This window comes from Cibotium barometz, chromosome 12 (assembly GCF_041138505.1).
Source record: "Cibotium barometz isolate CiBa-2024 chromosome 12, ASM4113850v1, whole genome shotgun sequence".
NCBI classification, from domain to species: domain Eukaryota; kingdom Viridiplantae; phylum Streptophyta; class Polypodiopsida; order Cyatheales; family Cibotiaceae; genus Cibotium; species Cibotium barometz.
The window spans coordinates 21071558-21097219 of record NC_141057.1 but is presented as its reverse complement, the minus strand read 5'-3'; the positions used below and the strand labels follow the sequence as shown (position 1 = coordinate 21097219).

Sequence of the window (25662 nt, the reverse complement as noted above, 5' to 3'; positions counted from 1 at the left end):
ATGGGTAAATCTCACAACAATAAAGGCAAAAAAACATAGTACAAATGGGGTAAACATATACCTATGGAGCCTTACAAACACTTAAGGCCAAAGGCGACAATTAACCTATCTTGGGCAACTGATTAACCTATCTTTGATTTTATATCTTGTTTTTTTTGCAAAAGGTTTCTGAGTTCAATCTTTCTTTCTTTGTTGAATTTAAGAATCATCATGGTCCATGGATCTTGATAATGGAGGCATGCGGTGTGGTCCTCTAGCAATGTAAAAAATATTGAAAAAAGGGCATACAAGAGACATGAATGGTGGTACTGTGGGTGGGTAGAATGGGAAAGTGAAGCAAAAAAAAAAAGCTTCGGTTTTGTTTTCAGGCAGTACTGCTCCCAGAAGACGTCGTAGGACGCTATAAACTAAAGAGATAAAAGTACACAATATAAGGGAAAGTACTCTCCTACTGTAACCTACAAAGGTTGATCCATAACGTGAACCCTACTACTTTCATAAGTTAGCACTATAACTATGCCATAACTTTAGTACACCAAAGTGGTTGTCACACAACCTGTAAATAATTGGCAACATATCACCCTTAATAGCTCCAACCCACAGGTGTTATAACTACAAACGCTATCACTCACGCATGTCATCAAGGTCAACAGCACTAGTTGAGCTTGATTTCTTAACATGATTCACATTGGGCTATCTTGAAAAAGAATAGATTAGATATTTTCTTTATTGGACTTTCTACAAGAGGTCTAGGGTTCAAATCCTCTTGGGGACTTCTTATACTAAGGGTGTGTTCACGTGCAAGCAACATGTGCACTCCTTTTAGGACATCATCATCATTCAATCGTTATGGAGCTTGCTTCCACCTTCCCCTTTGGCGACAACAGTGTGCAATGCTTGCCCTTCAAGCTCACACTCTAGGCGAGGGGTGGTGGTTACCATGGGCATCAAAGATAGTGACTTGACTTATGACACCCAGTTATACCAAAGTTGTGCAGGGTGTTCTCTCCAATCGGCCAAGCGACTAACTTGTGGGGTTCATCCCCGTTGGCTTGTCCACTGCCTATAAAGTAGCCAATATATTTGGAAAGGGTGGTACCCCCTTGTGGTACTTGGGTGTGTGTGTGTGTGTGTAGCCGAGTGAAATTCCCATGTGCAACTAGGAATGTAATAAGACCTCATGGAAAAAAAGGAAAACAAATATGATATTAACGTCTTTAAAGATAATATGTTTAAGAAACCTTATATAAATATAATGAATTAAAAGAGTTATCAAAATATTCTTTTATGATAAAAAACATACCATAAGTCAATCGACCTTTATGTATGTTGTTTTAGAAAATGGCCCACATTATGCTATAAAAGAGGACTACTCTAGTAATTATAAATACCAATAGAAGTATGTTTTGTTACACAACCTAAGACTTGTGATTATTGTGAGATTGTGCACCAAACCTGCAACTCAGACCCAAGACTAAGACATGCATGTTAAAAGAAAGGACTAGTTTAAAAGGATGTACACTTTCTCAGCCTAATATTTTCTTATTCTTCAATCTAGATAAATTATGTTTTGAGATGTGATTATATATGTAATTTACTTTTTTTTTAAAAACATGATTCTTTTGTTTTCATAGCTTTATGAGAAAGAGGAATATATAAATATATACATACATATATATATATATATGTATATATATATATGTGTGTGTGTATATATATGTATATGTATATATATATGTATATGTATATATATATATATGTGTGTGTATATATATGTATATGTATATATATATATGTATATGTATATAGTATGTATACACATATATATATGTATATACATACATACATACATATATAGTATGTATATACATATGTATATGTATATATATATATATATATGTATATATATGTGTGTGTGTGTGTATATATATATATATGTATATATATATGTATATGTATATAGTATGTATATACATATATACATATGTATATGTATATATATATATATATATGTATATATATGTGTGTGTGTGTGTATATATATATATGTATATATATATGTATATGTATATAGTATGTATATACATATATACATATGTATATGTATATATATATATATATATACATATACATATGTATATACATACTATATATGTATGTATGTATGTATATACATATATATATGTATATACATACTATATACATATACATATACAAACATATATACATATATAAATGTATATACATATATATATATATATTCACACACATATATATACTTACATATATATATATAACATGTTTTCTCCCTAAGTTACATGTGATTGAGATCTAGATTATGACTCAGATCACGATTGATTCGCTCATATGATACAAGTGTTAGCGAGACTTAAGTAAAGATAAAGAAGGAGATTAAGATCAAGATAAATATTCTTCTTAGTTATATTATTTTTCTTATGATTATGATTGTACATTTGCTGGGGAGGGGGCTTGATTTCAATCTTTACGAGGGCTAGAATGTGCTCAATTGTTATATCTAATATATCTAAGTCTATAGGAGACATGAGCGCGAGCATGACTGTGCATGCAAGTAAGAGTGTGTAAAACGTCTTTGAAGACAAGATTGATTGCGAAGATTATTATTCTCATAAATCTTCTATTGATTATCTACGAAGATTATAATTATGATAAATCTTCTATTGATTATCTACGAAGATTATAATTATGATAAATCTTCTATGTAGGTTGAAAGAATATCTTCAAAGATGCGAGTGTGAGCGAGAGTGTGACTAATTCTCTATGGAGGTTGAAAGAGTCTTTGCAAAGTGGCCAACTAAGAGTTATGTTGAAATGTCAAGCTCGTATACAGCTGGAGGATAGCACATGGGTGCTGACAGACTGACAGTATGGTAGATAGATATCGTGCAAGCTCGTATACAGCTGGAGGATAGCACATGGGTGCTGACAGACTGACAGTATGGTAGATAGATATCGTGTGGTGTGTTTATGACCGCGTCCAGCTAGTCATGTGTGTGTGGACATTACATTAGGTTTATCTTGTAGTGTGGACATAACACTATGTTGTGTTCTCCTTTGTGTGTGTGTGAGAGATGGTGACTATGGCTTCTCTCTTTCTTTATGGTTGATGATTATGGATTAGGGTTTGCTTCTCTTGTGTGTGCTGTCTACTACTTCTGTTTTTTATCATGGTATCAGAGCCAAGAGCTCATTAGCTGAGTTGTGAGAGTGAGTGAGAGAAGAGGGAAGAAGAAGAAAAAGCTGTGAAGGAAGCCATTGAAGCTGTGGAGCAAAAGAAAGCTGTGGAGCACACACCGGCATCAGATCTGAGAGCTAAGGACCATTGGTGAGTGTAGCAAGACCCCCTCTGCGGATTGCAGGTATCAAAGAGCAAGTTCAGTGAAGATTGAAGTGCATAAAGCAAGCAGAAAATTTCTGGTTTTGAAGCTTTCATGGAAAGCTTGTGAAGGAATGTATTTTGTCAAAAGTATTGGTGCAAATACAAAGTAAACACAGAGGTTCTCATGTATTGTGAAAGGGCACATGTATTAGCAACACTGGAGCAAACCATTGCATGAAAATTGATGCATTATAGGCAATTTGTGAAGAAAAAAATTCTGGTTTTTTGGACTCTACAAAAACAGAGAACATATGCCCGGTGGAGGATCAATTGTGGCAATTCTACTCAAAATTGAGTCAAACCCTTCATACCCATGATATATTAGGTCATTGCTAAGAGACCTATCCACTCATTAGTGATTACCCCTCTCTCCTAGAGCCTCAAGAGAAGGCGGCGTTTTTTGGAAGAGTTTCTTGAAAAGTTTGCAATGAAATTGGTCTAATTCACTCATTTGGACACCAAATTGAATGCTTTAAAGCTTGGAGAGTTTAGCAAAGACATTGCTAAGGCCTTGTGATGCTTGGTTGCAGCTCATTTCATGTATTTGGAGCTCATTGAAGTGATTTATCAGAGGTGTGCAGGTTTGCAGAAATTCTGTCCAGAAACAGAGCATTTTTAATCAAGGCATTAATCTTTTTCTATATCAAATTGGCCTAATTCCTTTGGTACAAGTAAAGTACTATGAGTTGCTAAACTTTTGAATTAAAAAGTTTTGGATTTGGAGAAGATTTGAAGGAGATAGAGCATTTTTAGTGAGAGGTGGTACCTGACAGGTGCAGAAAAATTCAAACCAGAGGTTACAAAAATTGGTGGTTCTCATTCCCCTTGAAGAATTGGATCAAACCCTTCTAGGATATGTTGGAGCAATGTGTTGGGAAGCCATTGCAAGTTGAATCATTGCATTTGGACAAGATTTGAAGGATTTAGAGCATAATCTTGACTGGTTACTGGCGAGAATTTACTGGCGAGAAAAAAACCAGAAAATTTTTTATGAAGGAGTTTCATTTAATTTCAACTTTGATCGAGTGTACATTGTTGGTGAATCATTGTGGGATGTTAATGCACACAATTTGCAAGCATTTGATGTGATTTGGAGAGATTTGGAGCATTACAGGTACTTCATACATTGTGATTGACGGGGTACATCTACTACAATTTTTTTGCAACAATGGGAGATGGTCCGATACAGATTGTTGGCGAGAAGCTTGATCGCACTAACTTTCAAGTGTGGAAGTTTCGAATGAAGAGTTTTTTGAAAGGCAAAGGTTTATGGAGTCTTGTCTCGGAGGAAGATCCGGAGCCATACTTACCTCCTCAACCAAATAATGCTCAGTTACTGGCTCACAAGCAATGGGTAGAGCGATCTTCGAAGGTGTTGCATTATTTTTCAATATGTGTAACAGATGCCTTGCTTATTCACATCCAAGATGCAGATACACCGAAAGAAGCATGGGGTATATTGTGCCGAATGTATGAGACAGACACTGGTGCAAGGAAGATACAACTGAAGCAACAGATTCACAGTGTAACACGAAGGAATCGGAGTATACATGAGTATGTTCAGGAAATCAAGGGTTATGCAGATTCCTTGTCATCAATCCATGCCCCAATGGATGATGATGATTTGGTTGCTCTCACATTGCGTGGTTTAGGCAAAGAATACAAATCTTTTGACACTTCCATCTCAGTACGATTGGGAGGAATGCCAGACTTTAATGAGCTTGTGTCATTGCTCATTGTGGAAGAATTGAAGCTTGGACTTGGTGGTATGAGTCTTACAGGTGGTGCATCCTCATCCAGTAATGATGAGCATGCAAGGAATCAGGCATTTTACTCATCTAGAGGTTTTCGAGGCAGGGGGAGATTTACCCCTCGAGGCCGTGGAGGACGTGGTTGGATTGACAGGTCTACTCAACCACAATCAAATCAGAATTTTCAGAATTCCCAGTCATCATTTGGATCACGTGGAGGTCGTGGATTTCAATCCCATAGGGGGAGATTTGGAATAGGTGCTCGTGGTAGAGGACGATGGCAAGGTCCTCAACAAAATTTGAATGGGATTGAATGTTACTATTGTGGCAAACTTGGACATTTGGCAAAAGATTGTTACAAAAAGCAGAATGATGCGAGGAATGGAAGACCACAACATGGAAATTATGCATCTACCAGTAACAATGATGGGAGTTCAAACCATCTTTTTGCAATGAAGCATGTTATGGGGACAATGGATTCTCAGAATGCTCGAGATGAATCATGGTATATGGATTCAGGTGCCTCAAACCACATGACATGTCATGGTGAGTGGTTTGAGAAGATGCAACCATTGGATACAAATGGTTATGTGGTCACAGGAGATGATACTCAGCATCTTATAACACATGTTGGCAGTGTGCCTTTGAAGATGCATGATGGAAATGTGAAAAATATGTCAGAAGTGTTATATGTACCATCCATCACAAAGAGTTTGGCATCAGTAGGCCAAATGGTTGAGCAGGGATTACAAGTAAGATTCAATGAGAAAGGCTGTTTTGTGGAAGATTTTAAGCATGGCTGTAGATTGGTTGCCAAGGGCAAGAAGGAAGGAAGGTTGTTCAAATTGGATGCAGGCATACCAGAATTGAGCTCAGCCATGTTTTCAAAGAGCAATGGGATTGTGCAGGACATTGACATGTGGCACAAGAGGATTGGACATGTCAATATACAGAGATTAAAGAACATGCAAACAAGAGGCATTGTCAGTGGGTTGCCTCGATTTAAATATGATGGACATATGCATGTTTGTGAAGCCTGTCAGTTTGGAAAGCAGGCAAGGTTGAGGTTTCCTAGAGAAGGAAACATGAGTAATAGACCACTTGAGATAGTGCACAGTGATGTATGGGGCCCAGCACAAAACCCATCTATCAAAGGAAGTCTATACTATGTGACATTTATAGATGACTTCAGCAGGATGACATGGATATATTTTTTGAGAGAGAAGAGTGAAATGCTGGAAAAATTCATGGATTTTAAAGCTCTTGTAGAAAAACAATATGGCTGTTGGATTAAGTGTCTGAGAACAGATGGAGGTGGTGAATACACCTCAAAAGCATTTGAGCATTTCTTGCGGAAGCATGGGATAAGAAGACAGTTGACATGCAGGTATACACCTCAGCAGAATGGTGTGGCTGAGAGAAAGAATCGTGTCATATGTGAAGTGGCAAGGGCAATGCTCAATGAAAAGAGCATGCCAGATTACTATTGGGCAGAAGCATGTGCTACTGCAGTGTATATCCTGAACAAATCACCTACAGCAGCCATTCATGGAAGCACGCCTGAGATGCGGCTTACAGGTTACAGGCCAGATATTGGACATCTGAAAGTCTTTGGATGTGTAGCTTATGTTCATGTGCCTGATGAAAGAAGACGGAAGTTGGATCCTAAAGCAGAGAAATGTGTCTTTGTTGGATATGCACAGGATCGAAAGGCTTACAAATGCTATAACCCTCAAACTAGACAAGTAGTCATCTCACGAGATGTTGTATTCGATGAGCTTGCTAGTTGGTATAAAGCCAAAGATGAGGGAGTCATTGACACACTTGAGGCGAATGTGCCTGTGAACTTGCCATCACAAGCAAGTTCTAGCTCTACTACTATGTCTGGGCCAGCAGCAGAAGCTGAGAGTAGTAGCAGTGTACGTCCATGGTCAGGACGTCTGAGACATGAGAGTGTGAGCACTGGGAGTAGTGCTATGGATAAAGGCAAGAAGAAAGTCGAGGGAATTGGGATCACAGGTTATGAGTCCTCTAGTTCTGAGAGTTTGGATGAGGAGCTCGGCATACCTGTTGTACGCACACCTGGTGCTAGGCAGGATAGATATGTGCCACCACATGCCAGAGTTACAGGTGTACAGAGTGACCCGCATGCATTGCGGAGATCCCAGAGAGTCAGATATCCAGTTGAGAGACTGACATATAGAGATTTTGCTATGCATTATGCATACATGACATCTATGGTAAAGCATGTGGAACCTACATGCTATTCAGAGGCTATTGGAGAGCATGTATGGCAGAAAGCCATGGATGAAGAGATGGATGCTTTGGACAAAAATGATACATGGGAATTGGCTGAGTTACCTAAAGGAAAGAATGCAATTGGATGCAAATGGGTGTATAAGGTAAAGTGCAAGTCAGATGGCAGCCTAGAGAGACATAAGGCAAGGCTGGTCGCTAAAGGATATGCACAAACTTATGGTCTTCATTATGATGAAACTTTCAGCCCAGTGGCTAAAATGGCGACAGTGAGGTCTATCATTGCATTAGCAGCACAAAAAGGTTGGGCTTTACATCAAATGGATGTCAAAAATGCTTTCTTGAATGGTGATCTACAAGAAGAGGTGTACATGGAACAGCCAGAAGGTTATGTACATCCAAAATATCCGACTTTTGTTTGCAGGTTAAAGAAAGCACTCTATGGTTTGAAGCAAGCACCTCGTGCTTGGAGTGACAAGATCAGCAGATACCTTGTCAGTATTGGATTTGTGGTTGGAAATGCAGACTCTTCACTTTATGTGAAGAAGACACATGATGGTATTGTGATGATAGTCATTTATGTTGATGATCTGATTATCACAGGTGATTGTGGGAAAGGCATTGATGAGGTTAAGGCCTCTTTATGCAAAGAGTTTGATATGAAAGACCTTGGTGATTTGAGGTTCTTTCTTGGCATTGAGGTGATTAGAACAGGCAAGGTTATATGGTTGGTGCAAAGGCAATATGCACTTGACATGCTGGCAAAGTATGGTATGACAGCATGCAAACCAATGTTGACACCATTAGAGCAAAACATGAAGCTTAGGGCTGATTTGGGTGATGAGCTTGATGATATCACCATGTACAGGAAAATGGTTGGTAGCCTTATATACATGACCATTACGAGGCCAGATCTCAGTTATGCAGTTGGTTTGGTGAGTCAGTTTATGCAGAGTCCTCGTAAACCTCACTTGGATGCTGTGAGACGGATTCTGAGATACGTCAAAACTACCGCGCATTATGGTCTTTTCTATGAGGCAGGAAAAGACATGCAGGTCTATGGATATACAGATGCAGATTGGGCCGGTAGTGCATATGATAGGAGGTCTACCAGTGGCTATGTTTTCAGCCTTGGTAGTGGAGCTGTGAGTTGGAGCAGTAAAAAGCAACCTATAGTTGCTTTATCTACCACAGAGGCAGAGTATCGTGGAGCAGCCATAGCTGCATGTGAGGCTATGTGGTTGAAGAAGTTGCTAGATGATGTCAGGCTACAGAGTGATATGAGCGTTGTCATTCATTGTGACAACATGAGTAGTATTCAGCTTGCTAGCAACCCAGTTTATCATGCCAGGACCAAACATATTGAGGTCCACTATCATTTCATCAGAGAGAAGGTGCTAGATGGGCATGTTGATTTGACATATGTGCAGACAGATGAGCAGGTTGCAGATATCTTTACCAAAGCACTTGGTAAGGATAAGTTCGAGTATTTTTGTACTCGATTGGGAGTCCTAGAGATGGACATGTCGAGCTTGAGGGGGAGTGTTGAAATGTCAAGCTCGTATACAGCTGGAGGATAGCACATGGGTGCTGACAGACTGACAGTATGGTAGATAGATATCGTGCAAGCTCGTATACAGCTGGAGGATAGCACATGGGTGCTGACAGACTGACAGTATGGTAGATAGATATCGTGTGGTGTGTTTATGACCGCGTCCAGCTGGTCATGTGTGTGTGGACATTACATTAGGTTTATCTTGTAGTGTGGACATAACACTATGTTGTGTTCTCCTTTGTGTGTGTGTGAGAGATGGTGACTATGGCTTCTCTCTTTCTTTATGGTTGATGATTATGGATTAGGGTTTGCTTCTCTTGTGTGTGCTGTCTACTGCTTCTGTTTTTTATCAAGTTATAGATCTGGACTACTCTAGTCTTTTGAGTACAAACATGAGTATAATTTGTTGTTTAACCTTAGGCCTATGAATACTGCAAGACTATGCTCTAAACCTCCAATTTAGACTTAAGATTGAGACACCCTAGTAAAAAGAAAGTACAAGTTTGAAAAGGAAGTACACTTTCTGAACCAAATGTTTTCTTATATGCATGCTTGATAGAGATATTATGTCTTGAGATGTGATTATATGCATGCTTGATAGAGATATTATGTCTTGAGATGTGATTATACATGTAAATTATTTCTTTTTCATAGTGGAAGTGTGGTTCTTTTCTTTTCATAATTTTATGAGAAAGACAAATAGATATTAATAAAAGAGTGAGAGAGACAGAGACGTATATTACATGTGTCCCTATGAGTTATAGGTCATTGAGATCTAGATTGTGGTTAAGATCAAGATTGATTCTCTCATGTGATACGAGTGCGAGTAAGACTTAGAAAATGATGAAGAAGGAGATCAAGATCAAGACTAAGATCAAGATAAAGATAAATAGTCTTGTTATTTATATTATTTTTCTCATAATTATGGTTGATAAGACCTCTACACAGGCAAGATTGACTCTCTATAGAGAATATAATTATGATAAATATGTTATGAAGGTTGAAAGACTCCCTGTAGAGATACGAGTGCGAGTGTTCTAAATCATGTATGGAGGTCGAAAGAGTGTCTGCACAATGACATGAGTATGAGTGTGAATGCGAGTGTGGAGTAAGGTAGTTTGGGGGTGGTCAAGTGGATCGACCTTATTCTCGAGTGTTGTGATGACCTTGGTGTACATCTTCTCGAATGAGTAAAGGCACATGCTTCTTGATTTCTGTTGTTCCCTATTCTTTTATATTTGATTTATGTGATTGTGAATGAGATGCTATCATTTATATATATATGAAAGTAATAATTAATAGTAATTTGTTACGAACAAGGAACATTTCAAAAACCATGCCTTTATTTTTCTCATGACAAAAAGATACGTGTCAAGATGTAGACCGCAAAAAGAGTGTAAACATAAACTTTACAAAAACATGAAATATAACATTCGTATTTGTTTAACTGGTTTGTATCCTTTTTGTTACTAATCAAAATGAAAGTATACATGTATGGATGCCAATGTATTAATAGAGGACGTGACATTTTTATTTTTTTAAAAGGGCCTTTGTAAACTTGTACTCCAATGTAGTTTGTGATACAAATGCAAATCCCTATGATTTTAGGAATAATGGGTTATTTTGGTTATACACACCTAGTTTATGGTATCTTGACATTAGGATCTTATTTGAAGTTGTGATCATAATTTAAGAACATCAATCAAAGTTTTCTAATATTTGTTTAGTTATTGAAAGCCTTATCAAATTTATAAATTAAGGAACCATATTCTACCATTGTAACTCCGTTAATACTAACATGTATGCATGTGTCTCACTTAGGAGTTTGGTCATACTTTAATTTTTTTATTATGAAAATTTAAGAATGTTTTCATGAATCAATAATCCCACAACTTGTAGTAGACAAGATTTTATGATTTATAATTTTTTTTAAAAGTTTATATTATGGGACCAAAATTTTGTTTCACATTAATTAATCAACTAGTTAGTAGTGTACGCGGGTAAATTTCACAACAATAAAGGCAGAAAATGGAGTACAAATGGGGTAAACGTATACTTACGGAGCCTTACAAAGACTTAAGGTCGAAGGCGACAATTAACCTATGTTGGGCGACTGATTAACCGATCTTGGATTTTATATCTTGTTTTTTTTTTGCAAAAGCCTTCTGAGTTCAATCTTTCTTTATTTGTTGAATTTAAGAATCATCATGGTCCATGGATCTTGATAATGGAGGCACGCGGTGTGGTCCTCTAGCAATGTAAAAAATATCGAAAAAAGGGGGTACAAGAGACATGACTTAATTTCTGTGCCATGAAGTGTGCAGGGTTTTATTTTGGAACATATAGAATAACTTTTTGTTGATAGAAAATAAGCATCTTGGGGTTCAATCTACTCAGCTGCGCAAGTCGAATCAAATACATGATTTTTGAAAGGTACTCCATAAGGCTGGTCGATTTTTTCTACAACCCTGTGTCTGGTCAACTTTCCATACAGCCCCATACATGCTGGTCGAGTTAATTGAGGTCCATGCAGAGGCTGGCTAACTTGCATACAGGCTCTACTAAGCTAGTCAACTTCTTCATACAGTTTTACAAAGGTGAATTAAGGCATACAGGGCTGTCCCGGGTTGATGTGGAAGTGCTGAGGGAATGCAAAGTGAATGTATAAGCCTTGAAGGCTCAATATTGTGAATATGATGTGATGGTTCATAAAGTTGAGGTCCTATGTTTATGACATGTTATGATGATGTCAGCCTTGTCTTTGATATGAACTATGGTGCCAATGCTGGCCGTGAATCTTGGATGTATATACCTATGAGATGTTTTTCTGGGGTTTGATGTGTTGAGTTTTATGAATCAAGCTATGTTAATGCCAGTTTTTGGCTTGGATCATGAGGCTTTCGTTCGCTTTGACTACCCATGTATGGCTGAGTCTTAAATTTATGATGGTTCTAGCTTTTGTTGGTGATGCCCCTTGAAGTTCAACCACTTACTCTTACAGCCAGAAGTCTCGCACTTTCCTAGCGACACCGCCCACGTCACGACAACGCTATCTTTTCTATATATATGAAAGTAATAAATAATAGTAACTTGTTATGAACAAGGAACATTTCAAAAAACCATGCCTTTATTTTCCTCATGACAAAAAGATACGTGTTAAGATGTAGACCGCAAAAAGAGTGTAAACATAAACTTTACAAAAACATTAAATATAACATTCATATTTGTTTAACTGGTTTGTATCCTTTTTGTTACTAATCAAAATGAAAGTATACATGTATGGATGCTAATGTATTAATAGAGGACGTGTCATTTTTATTTTTTAAAAAAGGCCTTTGTAAACTTGTACTCCAATGTAGTTTGTGATACAAATGCAAATCCCTATGATTTTAGGAATAATGAGTTATTTGGGTTATACACACCTAGTTTATGGTATCTTGACATTAGGATCTTATTTGAAGTTGTAATCATAATTTAGGAACATCAATCAAAGTTTTCTAATATTTGTTTAGTTATTGAAAGCCTTATCAAATTTATAAATTAAGGAACCATATTCTACCATTGTAACTATGTTAATACTAACATGTATGCATATGTGTCTCACTTAGGAGTTTGGTCATACTTTAATTTTTTTATTATGAAAATTTAAGAATGTTTTCATGAATCAATAATCCCACAACTTGTAGTAGTAGACTAGATTTTATGATTTATGAGTTTTTTCGATTGAAGTTTGTATTATGGGACCAAAATTTTGTTTCACATTAATTAATTAACTAGTTAGTAGTGTACATGGGTAAATCTCACAACAATAAAGGCAAAAAAACATAGTACAAATGGGGTAAACATATACCTATGGAGCCTTACAAACACTTAAGGCCAAAGGCGACAATTAACCTATCTTGGGCAACTGATTAACCTATCTTTGATTTTATATCTTGTTTTTTTTGCAAAAGGTTTCTGAGTTCAATCTTTCTTTCTTTGTTGAATTTAAGAATCATCATGGTCCATGGATCTTGATAATGGAGGCATGCGGTGTGGTCCTCTAGCAATGTAAAAAATATTGAAAAAAGGGCATACAAGAGACATGAATGGTGGTACTGTGGGTGGGTAGAATGGGAAAGTGAAGCAAAAAAAAAAAAGCTTCAGTTTTGTTTTCAGGCAGTACTGCTCCCAGACGACGTCGTAGGACGCTATAAACTAAAGAGATAAAAGTACACAATATAAGGGAAAGTACTCTCCTACTATAACCTACAAAGGTTGATCCATAACGTGAACCCTACTACTTTCATAAGTTAGCACTATAACTATGCCATAACTTTAGTACACCAAAGTGGTTGTCACACAACCTGTAAATAATTGGCAACATATCACCCTTAATAGCTCCAACCCACAGGTGTTATAACTACAAACACTATCACTCACGCATGTCATCAAGGTCAACAGCACTAGTTGAGCTTGATTTCTTAACATGATTCACATTGGGCTATCTTGAAAAAGAATAGATTAGATATTTTCTTTATTGGACTTTCTACAAGAGGTCTAGGGTTCAAATCCTCTTGGGGACTTCTTATACTAAGGGTGTGTTCACGTGCAGGCGACATGTGCACTCCTTTTAGGATATCATCATCATTCAATCGTTATGGAGCTTGCTTCCACCTTCCTCTTTGGCAACAACAGTGTGCAATGCTTGCCCTTCAAGCTCACACTCTAGGCGAGGGGTGGTGGTTACCATGGGCATCAAAGATAGTGACTTGACTTATGACACCCAGTTATACCAAAGTTGTGCACGGTGTTCTCTCCAATCGGCCAAGCGACTAACTTGTGGGGTTCATCCCCGTTGGCTTGTCCACTGCCTATAAAGTAGCCAATATATTTGGAAAGGGTGGTACCCCCTTGTGGTACTTGGGTGTGTGTGTGTGTGTGTAGCCGAGTGAAATTCCCATGTGCAATTAGGAATGTAATAAGACCTCATGGAAAAAAAGGAAAACAAATATGATATTAACGTCTTTAAAGATAATATGTTTAAGAAACCTTATATAAATATAATGAATTAAAAGAGTTATCAAAATATTCTTTTATGATAAAAAACATACCATAAGTCAATCGACCTTTATGTATGTTGTTGTTTTAGAAAATGGCCCACATTATGCTATAAAAGAGGACTACTCTAGTAATTATAAATACCAATAGAAGTATGTTTTGTTACACAACCTAAGACTTGTGATTATTGTGAGATTGTGCACCAAACCTGCAACTTAGACCCAAGACTAAGACATGCATGTTAAAAGAAAGGACTAGTTTAAAAGGATGTACACTTTCTCAGCCTAATATTTTCTTATTCTTCAATCTAGATAAATTATGTTTTGAGATGTGATTATATATGTAATTTACTTTTTTATTAAAAACATGATTCTTTTGTTTTCATAGCTTTATGAGAAAGAGGAATATATAAATATATACATACATATATATATATGTATATATATATATGTGTGTGTGTATATATATGTATATGTATATATATATGTATATGTACATATATATATATATGTGTGTATATATATGTATATGTATATATATATATGTATATGTATATAGTATGTATATACATATGTATATGTATATATATATATATATATGTATATATATATGTGTGTGTGTGTGTATATATATATATGTATATGTATATAGTATGTATATACATATATACATATGTATATGTATATATATATATATATATATATATACATATACATATGTATATACATACTATATATGTATGTATGTATGTATATACATATACATATACAAACATATATACATATATAAATGTATATACATATATATATATATATTCACACACATATATATACTTACATATATATATATAACATGTTTTCTCCCTAAGTTACATGTGATTGAGATCTAGATTATGACTCAGATCACGATTGATTCGCTCATATGATACAAGTGTTAGCGAGACTTAGGTAAAGATAAAGAAGGAGATTAAGATCAAGATAAATATTCTTCTTAGTTATATTATTTTTCTTATGATTATGATTGTACATTTGCTGGGGAGGGGGCTTGATTTCAATCTTTACGAGGGCTAGAATGTGCTCAATTGTTATATCTAATATATCTAAGTCTATAGGAGACATGAGCGCGAGCATGACTGTGCATGCAAGTAAGAGTGTGTAAAACGTCTTTGAAGACAAGATTGATTGCGAAGATTATTATTCTCATAAATCTTCTATTGATTATCTACGAAGATTATAATTATGATAAATCTTCTATTGATTATCTACGAAGATTATAATTATGATAAATCTTCTATGTAGGTTGAAAGAATATCTTCAAAGATGCGAGTGTGAGCGAGAGTGTGACTAATTCTCTATGGAGGTTGAAAGAGTCTTTGCAAAGTGGCCAACTAAGAGTTATAGATCTGGACTACTCTAGTCTTTTGAGTACAAACATGAGTATAATTTGTTGTTTAACCTTAGGCCTATGAATACTGCAAGACTATGCTCTAAACCTCCAATTTAGACTTAAGATTGAGACACCCTAGTAAAAAGAAAGTACAAGTTTGAAAAGGAAGTACACTTTCTGAACCAAATGTTTTCTTATATGCATGCTTGATAGAGATATTATGTCTTGAGATGTGATTATATGCATGCTTGATAGAGATATTATGTCTTGAGATGTGATTATACATGTAAATTATTTCTTTTTCATAGTGGAAGTGTGGTTCTTTTCTTTTCATAATTTTATGAGAAAGACAAATAGATATTAATAAAAGAGTGAGAGAGACAGAGACGTATATTACATATGTCCCTATGAGTTATAGGTCATTGAGATCTAGATTGTGGTTAAGATCAAGATTGATTCTCTCATGTGATACGAGTGCGAGTAAGACTTAGAAAATGATGAAGAAGGAGATCAAGATCAAGACTAAGATCAAGATAAAGATAAATAGTCTTGTTATTTATATTATTTTTCTCATAATTATGGTTGATAAGACCTCTACACAGGCAAGATTGACTCTCTATAGAGAATATAATTATGATAAATATGTTATGAAGGTTGAAAGACTCCCTGTAGAGATACGAGTGCGAGTGTTCTAAATCATGTATGGAGGTTGAAAGAGTGTCTGCACAATGACATGAGTATGAGTGTGAATGCGAGTGTGGAGTAAGGTAGTTTGGGGGTGGTCAAGTGGATCGACCTTAATCTCGAGTGTTGTGATGACCTTGGTGTACATCTTCTCGAATGAGTAAAGGCACATGCTTCTTGATTTCTGTTGTTCCCTATTCTTTTATATTTGATTTATGTGATTGTGAATGAGATGCTATCATTTATATATATATGAAAGTAATAATTAATAGTAATTTGTTACGAACAAGGAACATTTCAAAAACCATGCCTTTATTTTTCTCATGACAAAAAGATACGTGTCAAGATGTAGACCGCAAAAAGAGTGTAAACATAAACTTTACAAAAACATGAAATATAACATTCGTATTTGTTTAACTGGTTTGTATCCTTTTTGTTACTAATCAAAATGAAAGTATACATGTATGGATGCCAATGTATTAATAGAGGACGTGACATTTTTATTTTTTTAAAAGGGCCTTTGTAAACTTGTACTCCAATGTAGTTTGTGATACAAATGCAAATCCCTATGATTTTAGGAATAATGGGTTATTTTGGTTATACACACCTAGTTTATGGTATCTTGACATTAGGATCTTATTTGAAGTTGTGATCATAATTTAAGAACATCAATCAAAGTTTTCTAATATTTGTTTAGTTATTGAAAGCCTTATCAAATTTATAAATTAAGGAACCATATTCTACCATTGTAACTCCGTTAATACTAACATGTATGCATGTGTCTCACTTAGGAGTTTGGTCATACTTTAATTTTTTTATTATGAAAATTTAAGAATGTTTTCATGAATCAATAATCCCACAACTTGTAGTAGACAAGATTTTATGATTTATAATTTTTTTTAAAAGTTTATATTATGGGACCAAAATTTTGTTTCACATTAATTAATCAACTAGTTAGTAGTGTACGCGGGTAAATTTCACAACAATAAAGGCAGAAAACGGAGTACAAATGGGGTAAACGTATACTTACGGAGCCTTACAAAGACTTAAGGTCGAAGGCGACAATTAACCTATGTTGGGCGACTGATTAACCGATCTTGGATTTTATATCTTGTTTTTTTTTTGCAAAAGCCTTCTGAGTTCAATCTTTCTTTATTTGTTGAATTTAAGAATCATCATGGTCCATGGATCTTGATAATGGAGGCACGCGGTGTGGTCCTCTAGCAATGTAAAAAATATCGAAAAAAGGGGGTACAAGAGACATGAATGGTGGTACCGTGGGTGGGTAGAACGGGAAAGTGAAGCAAAAGAAAAAAGAAAAAAGAAGAAAAGCTTCGGTTTCGTTTTCAGGCGGTACTGCTCCCAGACGACGACGTAGGACGACTATACAGGGAAAAATTCAATTTATAAATAATGGAAAACCGGAACATGGATTCAATTCCAAGTAAAGAAGCGTCCTTTAATTTGTTGACAAAAAAAGGTTCTGTAATAATGCGCGAGGCTTAATTTGTTTTTCCTGTGGAGATGGGGCTTGCGCTTTTAAGCCTGATCGTTCCTGGCGTGTTAGGTTTCTTCTCCTCATCTTCTAAGTATAAGTAGATTAGGCGTTGTGCACAGGCCTTGCTGTGAATAGGAAGCATAGCCTGTATCTTCTCGGGATATAATTTCTCCCTGTGCACGTTACCGCTGAGAAGAATGGCGGCCGGTGCAATGGTTCAAGCTCCAGCTGAAGATGCCCACGCAACAGTTCCTCAAGCAGTGCAAGCACAAGAGCGCGATCACGCGGAGACCCAGTACACACACGACGACGACGACGATCGTTGCCTGGACCTGCTGCAGCAGTCGTTCCATAAGATTAATGTTCCTGCCCCAGCTCCTGCTGGTGTCCCTCGCGGCAAGATCCAGATCAGACGAATCCATAACACCACCAGCCGCCAAGTCACCTTCTGCAAGCGTAGGAATGGGCTCCTCAAGAAAGCCTACGAGCTTTCTGTTCTTTGCGATGCCGAAATCGGCCTCATCATCTTCTCCACCACCGGCAAACTCTTCGAATACGCAAGCTCCAGGTACGATTTCTCCAAATTGAAGCTTCTCGTATACTCTTGAAGTTGTCCTACTGCGACATTCATTCGCTGAAGTTTTTCCCACTTCCCACGTGGAAGCAAGCACGCACGCACACGTGCACGTCCCACGTGTATATGCTCAAGTTTTCATTGTTAAATGTGTTTGACCTCTTGAAATTTTCCGCTTGTGTACGTGCATATTGCATGACTGCACAGTGGCACACATGCACATCCTGCGTATTTATAGTGTATATACATGTATTTATAGTGTATATACATGTATTTATATGTATATTTACATACATACTTTTACTACTTACATGTATGTATGTATATCTGTATGCATTTATGTGTATTGTAATGTGACCGAATCGAACCCTTGAGGACAAAAGATCAAGACGGCTTTTCATTTCAAGAGGGTGAGTATAGAAGATGTACAGAGGAAGACAAACCAATCATCCTTCCTGTCATGATTATCACATACCTTACATTCATGTGCTTTGTCCCACCTTCTTGCCATGTAGTCATCGTTGTTTTGAGAAGTATTTCCACTCTAGACATGGCTCTAAAGTCGCCTTTGTCTTTACCCATGTAAGGATCTTCCATAGGCATATCTCCTTATTTATCTTAAGCTATAGCTGTAAAGGCTCTCTAAGATTTATAGAGGCAATGATAGAGTCAATGCAAAGATCGAAGGTCTTGAAATTTCCATCAAGGATTCTCAAAGGCAATAACAATGGCTACCCATCCTTGTGAAGCATGCTAAATTGTAGGATAACCTCGTGGACACATTAGCATCTCATATACCCATGGCTCTAAAATTCTATTAAAGTGTGTGTCTACCTAGCAATCATACCAGAAGGCTATAAAATAAATTGGCTGTATCAAAGAGCTACCTTACCATTGAGTAAGATTAAAAATTTACCTTTTTCAACAAACAAGATCCATATCTTGTGGAGCACTTTAAATTTGATATTTTAAGGAGCTAGAGAAAAAAACACTTGAGCCTAAGATATATCGTCTGAATACCCTTTATAAGTAGTATGGTCATAACCAATTTTCTAATTTGGGTTTCTTATGCTTAAAAGTAGTTGTTAATAGAAGTACTTGATTAGGAAAAACTCCAAAAAATAAGAATCAGATTGCTTGAAAGTAGAGCAAACTTGATCTTTTAAAAGAATTTCAGATACTCCTCAAACACTTAATTCTTTCAAATAACTACTCTGGCATGTATGTAGTGCACATGCATTGACACACCCACATATGTATGCATCAATATACACGTGGAGATGCGTTAAACCTCAAGTGTGGTTTTTTATTTTGGAGGCTATTGAAAAAAAAAGGATAGCTAAGATGTGTGGCTGGCCATGACTCCTAACACAAAAGGTCATGGTTTAGCTTTGCAGAATGTCTAAAAGAAAATATGAATATTCTATTTGCCTAGCCTTTTTTCTTGTGATCATTCTATATGGATCATGAAGAAGCTTGAAGGAAACAAAAGAGCACAGTGCTTTGATTGTGAACTTGATAAACACAAAGTATGCAATGTGTAATATGTAGCAGTGCAAGTCAATATTAGATAAAGTGGAAAAAATCCCATTCCCATGAAAAAAGTGGGGGTATGGTAAACTCATCCAAAAGTTTGTCAAAACATATTCATGTGACATCGTTTGGAAAGAGCTTGAAAAGTAGAATCTAGATCTACTTTGTCCGACAAATTTGGAGTTTGCATGTTCAAGTTATGGCCAAAACAAATTTTTTAAATACATTCCCATTTTGAGGGATTTTTTCCATTTTATCTAATATTGACAAGTTGGTTAATAAAGATATTTCACCTTCATCTTTGCAAGGTAGATCCTAACCTTGCTAGACATCTAGGTTACAACATGATTTTGCAAAAAACATTTGAGACTAAGCTTTGATGAGGATGAATAAATCATAGTATCGGTTAACTCACCATTATTTATATGGATATCCACACTGTAGGAAATTTAGGAATTGAAGTAAGAAACGTATTTTCTATCCAACTTAATGGAGCCCTGGGTCTCCTTAATATCTTTGATAACCTAGCTCATATAACTTGATGTTTGATTACCTTAATGACGCATATGTTTCCCACAACTAATCTTTTGATAAGGGTATCAAGGAAAAAAATTAATATCATGAAGAGCCTTGGTTATTACTTTTAAAACAATAAAAGAATTTCAAATTTTGGTTTACATTTAAAAAGTTAACTTTGAAAGGGCTCATAAAAAGTTATATACTTTATCAAAGTAAGGATGAAAAATAAGGTAAGACTTAAAGTTTGAGTGCAAGTTCCTAGTAGCCAGTAGTAGCCATACATCTTTGATTTAAAATATTTATCAAAATAAGGTAAGACTTGAAGTTTTAGAGTGCAAGTTTCTAGTAGTCCCTAGCATTTGTGATATATGGTGTTTTTTAATGTTAACAAGTCTATCTTTTCCTCCTTCCAAGATTGTGAAGTATTGTTAACATATATGAAAAGAGAAAATCCATGTCTCTCAAATAACATTTCTTATCTTTATCTAAGAGTCTCTAGGTCGAGTTACTCTGTCACAGTTGAAACAAATCCTTTATGCTACTTATGCATTATTCCTCTATTTGATGTATAAAATTGATATATCCAAGGTAACCTGGCATTTATGGATGGACAAAATGTTGTTTGCTTGATGAAGCCACTTCCATGTGTTGGTAGATGACCTTTACAGCATGATTAACATATCCATGCCAGCCTTGCATTTGTGGATGCACAAAATGGTGTTTGCTTTACTGAAGCCATTTCCATGTGCTAATAGATACATGGATAAAGAACATTGACTGACAACACACCGTAAAGACAATGATCACTAAATATTGTTTAAAATTTATTGATATATGAATATATGTCTATGAATAGATTACAATTTGTGCTTTACTAGGAAGATAACATCAAGTGTCATACAAAAGCGTCATTCTATTATTCGATAAATTGTTAGTATCTACAACTAGAACGAATACTACGAACAAGGTATGAACTAACATATACTATTATGAGCTATTTATGAAGCTAACATGTGGCACACTGTGCATTGATCATTCAGATCAGACCCACAAAACAGCAAGAGGTGGATCGTGAGGATAACTAGTTACAAATTTAGATGGTAAAACTAATTGATATGAATATTCTAATCTAGTTCTATCTTGTGGATTGTAGATATGCACTTTTATTACTTGTGCATTCAAGCAGACATCTCAATACATTTGAATCTAGCATAAAGATGAGAGAATAATGGATTCTCCTATCTGAGTACTACTACCGGCTTTGTATCTATGATCTCTTTAGAGTCATACAGGTAGCTAAGACTAAGACTGCTTTGTATCTATGATCACTTTAGATTCATGTTGGAAGCTAAGATTGCTTTGTATCTATGATTTGTTTAGAGTCATGCTAGTAGCTAAGATTTCTTTGTATCTAAGTACTGCTACCGACTTCATATCTATGATCTCTTTAGAGTCATGCTAATAGCTAAGACTTATTTTTATTTAAGTACTGGAACCGACCTTGTATATCTATGATCTCTTTAGAGTCATGCTAGTAGTGAAGACTGCTTTCTATCTAAGTATTGCTATTGAATTTGTATCTATGATCTCTTTAGAGTCATGGTAGTAGCTAAGACTTCTATGAACCTATAATCATTTGAATGGTCTACAATGGCACAAAAAGCATGGTGGAAGTTGAGAATAAACCAATGTTGAAGCGAGGAAACCCCTTGCGGTAGAGAATATGCATATGGCTCTCTAATAGTTGCTAGAGACAATGACCTAGTTGCAAGAGGATCAATAAAAGACCAATTTGATAGGTAGAGTAGGTTGTGAGCTACCAAGGTCTCAATACATGGATGTATAAATGTACAACATGTCTGCTTATGATCTCCAAACTTCTCCTGTCCATTTTTGTGAGTTTCACCTATTTTTGCACGTTGGCAATATGTTGTTTAGATAAATACAAATCTTCTTCATGTTGTGCTTGCATTCTCACCATGGTGGCCTCATATCCATCTAGCTTTGTACCCACCATGTGTAATTCCTTAATTGATTTTCTTTTGATCCTTACTATAAGGCTTCTTTAACTTCTTAATTTTCTTTCAATCCACTTGTTTCTGCTTTTGTATGTCGACATCGTTCTCCTCAAGCTTCTAATTGGCTAACTTTATTGCTCAAGTCCTTAGTCTAATATCGTGCACAAACTATCACTTACTCCTGGGGAATAGACATACCAATATTTGGAAAAGTATACAATCCAGGAATAGAATTGGCACCTTTGATTATTGTTTTTCCTTTGTTTATGGAAGTGTAAGATGGATTAGGAACCAAAATACATGGAGGAGTGATGACTAGTTTTGTAGTTGAGTTTGGATTACCAAACCCGCCACCTTCTTCTCCTCTTTTTCCATCGCTAGATCAGTCTTCTCTGCCCTTTTGATCGTTTATTGCATTAATTTTTTATCAACTTTCAAATTTTACAATTGCTATCAAAGAACCAAGATATCTACCAAAGTTGTAGGTGCTAGCCCCACTCTTTTCGTACATTATTTGATGGTTAAAACTAAGCATAAAATTGTACGAGCGTTACTCTTTGACCTTAATGGGGCATCATAAGAGGTATTAGACTCTCCAATTGGGATTATTTAGGTCCTCTTGCTATGTACTACTATGTACTGCTATGTACGCAATGTTGTAGGACTTAAAGTATTTAGAAACATGTCTTGGATCTTCCTCCTCTCAAAGCTTATAGATTTCTTTGAGATTAGCTTCTTTCTATGCATGTACCTTGATCATGTTGAGCTTGCATCTAGTGGTGTGGTAGAGCTTGGCTAGCTTGGAGTTACTAAGTTTCTTGTCACCTTTTGGGGTCACTAACTTGACCAAAAGGGTGATCTTATTGAGGTTATCTTAGTGAAGGAGGGGTTTTTTTATTGGGGGGAAAATTTTAGTTAAGGGGTTTTTTAAATACCTCTTGAACGCACGTGATACCTAGGGCTTTTTGGTAGTGCACCCCTTGAGAGTTCTAGACATATAGTTTGTCTACATATCATGTAAAATTTCACATTTAATAATGCATAAAGGTATTTAAGAAGTTGAAAGCCAATAATCATACATATTACAAATACCATGACATACTACTGTAGATAACATCATAGACTTTGAGTAAGACCGTAAACATTTTACTTTCACCCAAAAAAGGCTCCATAGGAAATTTAATATATCAGACAAGATGGAAATACAATATCACCATAGGCATATTTTCTAGCAATTTGTAGTCATAGTCATCTACCTTTTCACATAGTAAAATAACATATGACCCCATTATAATAGTGTTTTCCTAACCGTCCCTTTATGCTATTACATAATGCTCTTTAGTTGTTATCTTGGGGGTTTTACCTAAAATATGTAAGTGTATCATGTGAATTCATTAGGAGTGGTATATTAATTCAAAAAAGTCACAGAATTACATTTATAGGAGGGGTTTTTAAACCAATTTTTAAAAAAATCGTAATTTTATGAAGAAAAATGGGTCATTTAATTCATAAAAGTATGTAAGTGTAAGGGGTTTTTTAAATACCCCTTGAATGCACGTGATACATAAAATTTATTAGAGGTGAATCCTCCGAGAGTTGTTATAGGTAGAATTCTGCACATTCACGGTATTGACTACAAAATTACTTCCTAGGCAAAGTGCACTAGATAGTGTATCATGATGTGACCAGTATATGCAGGTGCTTCTATGGCCTCTTCATAACTAATTACATCATCTGTAGGGACCAAAAATGTGATAGTCCCAGCTTGGCACGTGTTTTATTGATGCATCTTATCCACAACCCTTACATAGAAGCATTACAATTTCATAATATCCATCTCAATGCTAGTGCATAGCTATCATGTGGTGAATGCCCATGAACAGAATGCAGGGAGTGCACCTTGGGGATAGATTTTTAGTTCCACTTTGTCTCCCTATCGACATCTCCTTCCTTGATCTCCTAAAAAACACAAGAAATATTCATATACTTGGATGGGTAGAAAGTAAGAGCTCCATGAGAATTGTTAGCTTTAAGAAAATCTATCATTTCTACTATGCATTGTAATGTAGATTCTTTGACCTTCAGTTGCTCATGTGTCAAAGTTATCTTCACAATTGCCTGAGCCCCATTGTGCTCTTCTTTGCCATGGCCAAAGCCAAAGAAGTTCCATGTTATAAAAAAGCCCATGATCCCAGTATATCTTACAATAAAATAGAAGGGTTTCTTGTCCTTGAGTTGAGAGGTAGTCTCATCTAAAAAAACCTAATTCCCTACCCTCAACCATTGGTGATGCTACATGAAATAATGCTTCACAAAGAGTGTGTCACATATTTTATCATCTCATATGAAGAAGTGAACTGTCTTATTAATTTTCCTTTCCCATACAATAATATGTGATGTGGACAAGTATTGTGAATTGGCTAGAATGTTAGTGCATGGATTGAATCAGAATACACTATTTGAATTATTCAGCCTACCATCTACTAAAGACAAAGTTGTGCATAATGAATTTTTGAAGGTCATTCTTTAGCAATTGAAGTAGCTCACTACATTGTATCTCTTTGAATGTTAGGTCATTTCTTTTTTTCATCTTACCATTTTTGTCACTTCTTGTCTCCATACCTTCAGATAGTTTCATTGAAATCCTTTTTGTGAATCATAGGTATCCAAAAATACATTTCCAATTATGGTAGGTATCTCTTACACTTTTCAGGCATATGACTGATTCACAAAGTCTAGTAACACTCTTATGTGTATGCTAGAAACATGTGCACCTATGCATTGCTTCTATACCTGTACATATTTGACAACTGCATTTGCAAATTCTTTATAGAGGCTAGAATTGTGATGGTGAATTTGATTGAATGAATCCTTGAGAGAAAGCACATCTCCACATGTGTAGCTTCCCTTTAGTTTTTAGACAAAGTAGGGATTCAGAGACTCAAATGCTTGGAGTTGAATTTTAAGCTCCAGATAATAAACTTTGAACTATTGAAAGTGTTCAGCTTGCAATGGTATCAAACTTTGAACTATTGAAAGTGTTCAGCTTGCAATGGTATCAAACTAAAAAAATCAATCATAAAATAATCTATATGATTGACGTAATGATAGAAGTTCTAGTAAAGCACTACTAGCACTAAGTAGTGATAGTAATGTGGATATACCTAATGCTAATAGTGCTAGTAAAGCACTATTATTAATTAATCATAAAATAATCTATATGATTTATTTAATGGCACTAGTGCTAGTAAAGCACTACTAAAAAAGGTATTAAGAAGGTCTAGCAGTGATATTAGGTAGTTTTAGCAAGCAATGCTAGTAAGTAGTAAATTAATGCTAATTAATAGAAGAGTAAGTGGCTCTAGTAAGTAGTATTAGTATTAATTGGTAGAAGAGTAAGTGGTCCTAGTAATGCTTAGTAATGCTTATA

General features: G+C 35.8%; 1 protein-coding gene across 1 annotated transcript in view; it reads left to right on the top strand.

Annotated features, from left to right (window-relative positions):
• Positions 1-17662: 17662 nt before the first annotated feature.
• The window catches only part of LOC147633166 (MADS-box transcription factor 23-like), a 93628-nt gene continuing 85628 nt past the window's right edge, over positions 17663-25662 (top strand). The window contains exon 1 of the mRNA XM_086805696.1: positions 17663-18156. Coding sequence (XP_086661822.1) covers positions 17786-18156 — 371 coding nt within the window. The 5' untranslated portion in view covers positions 17663-17785. The remainder of the gene's footprint in view (positions 18157-25662) is intronic.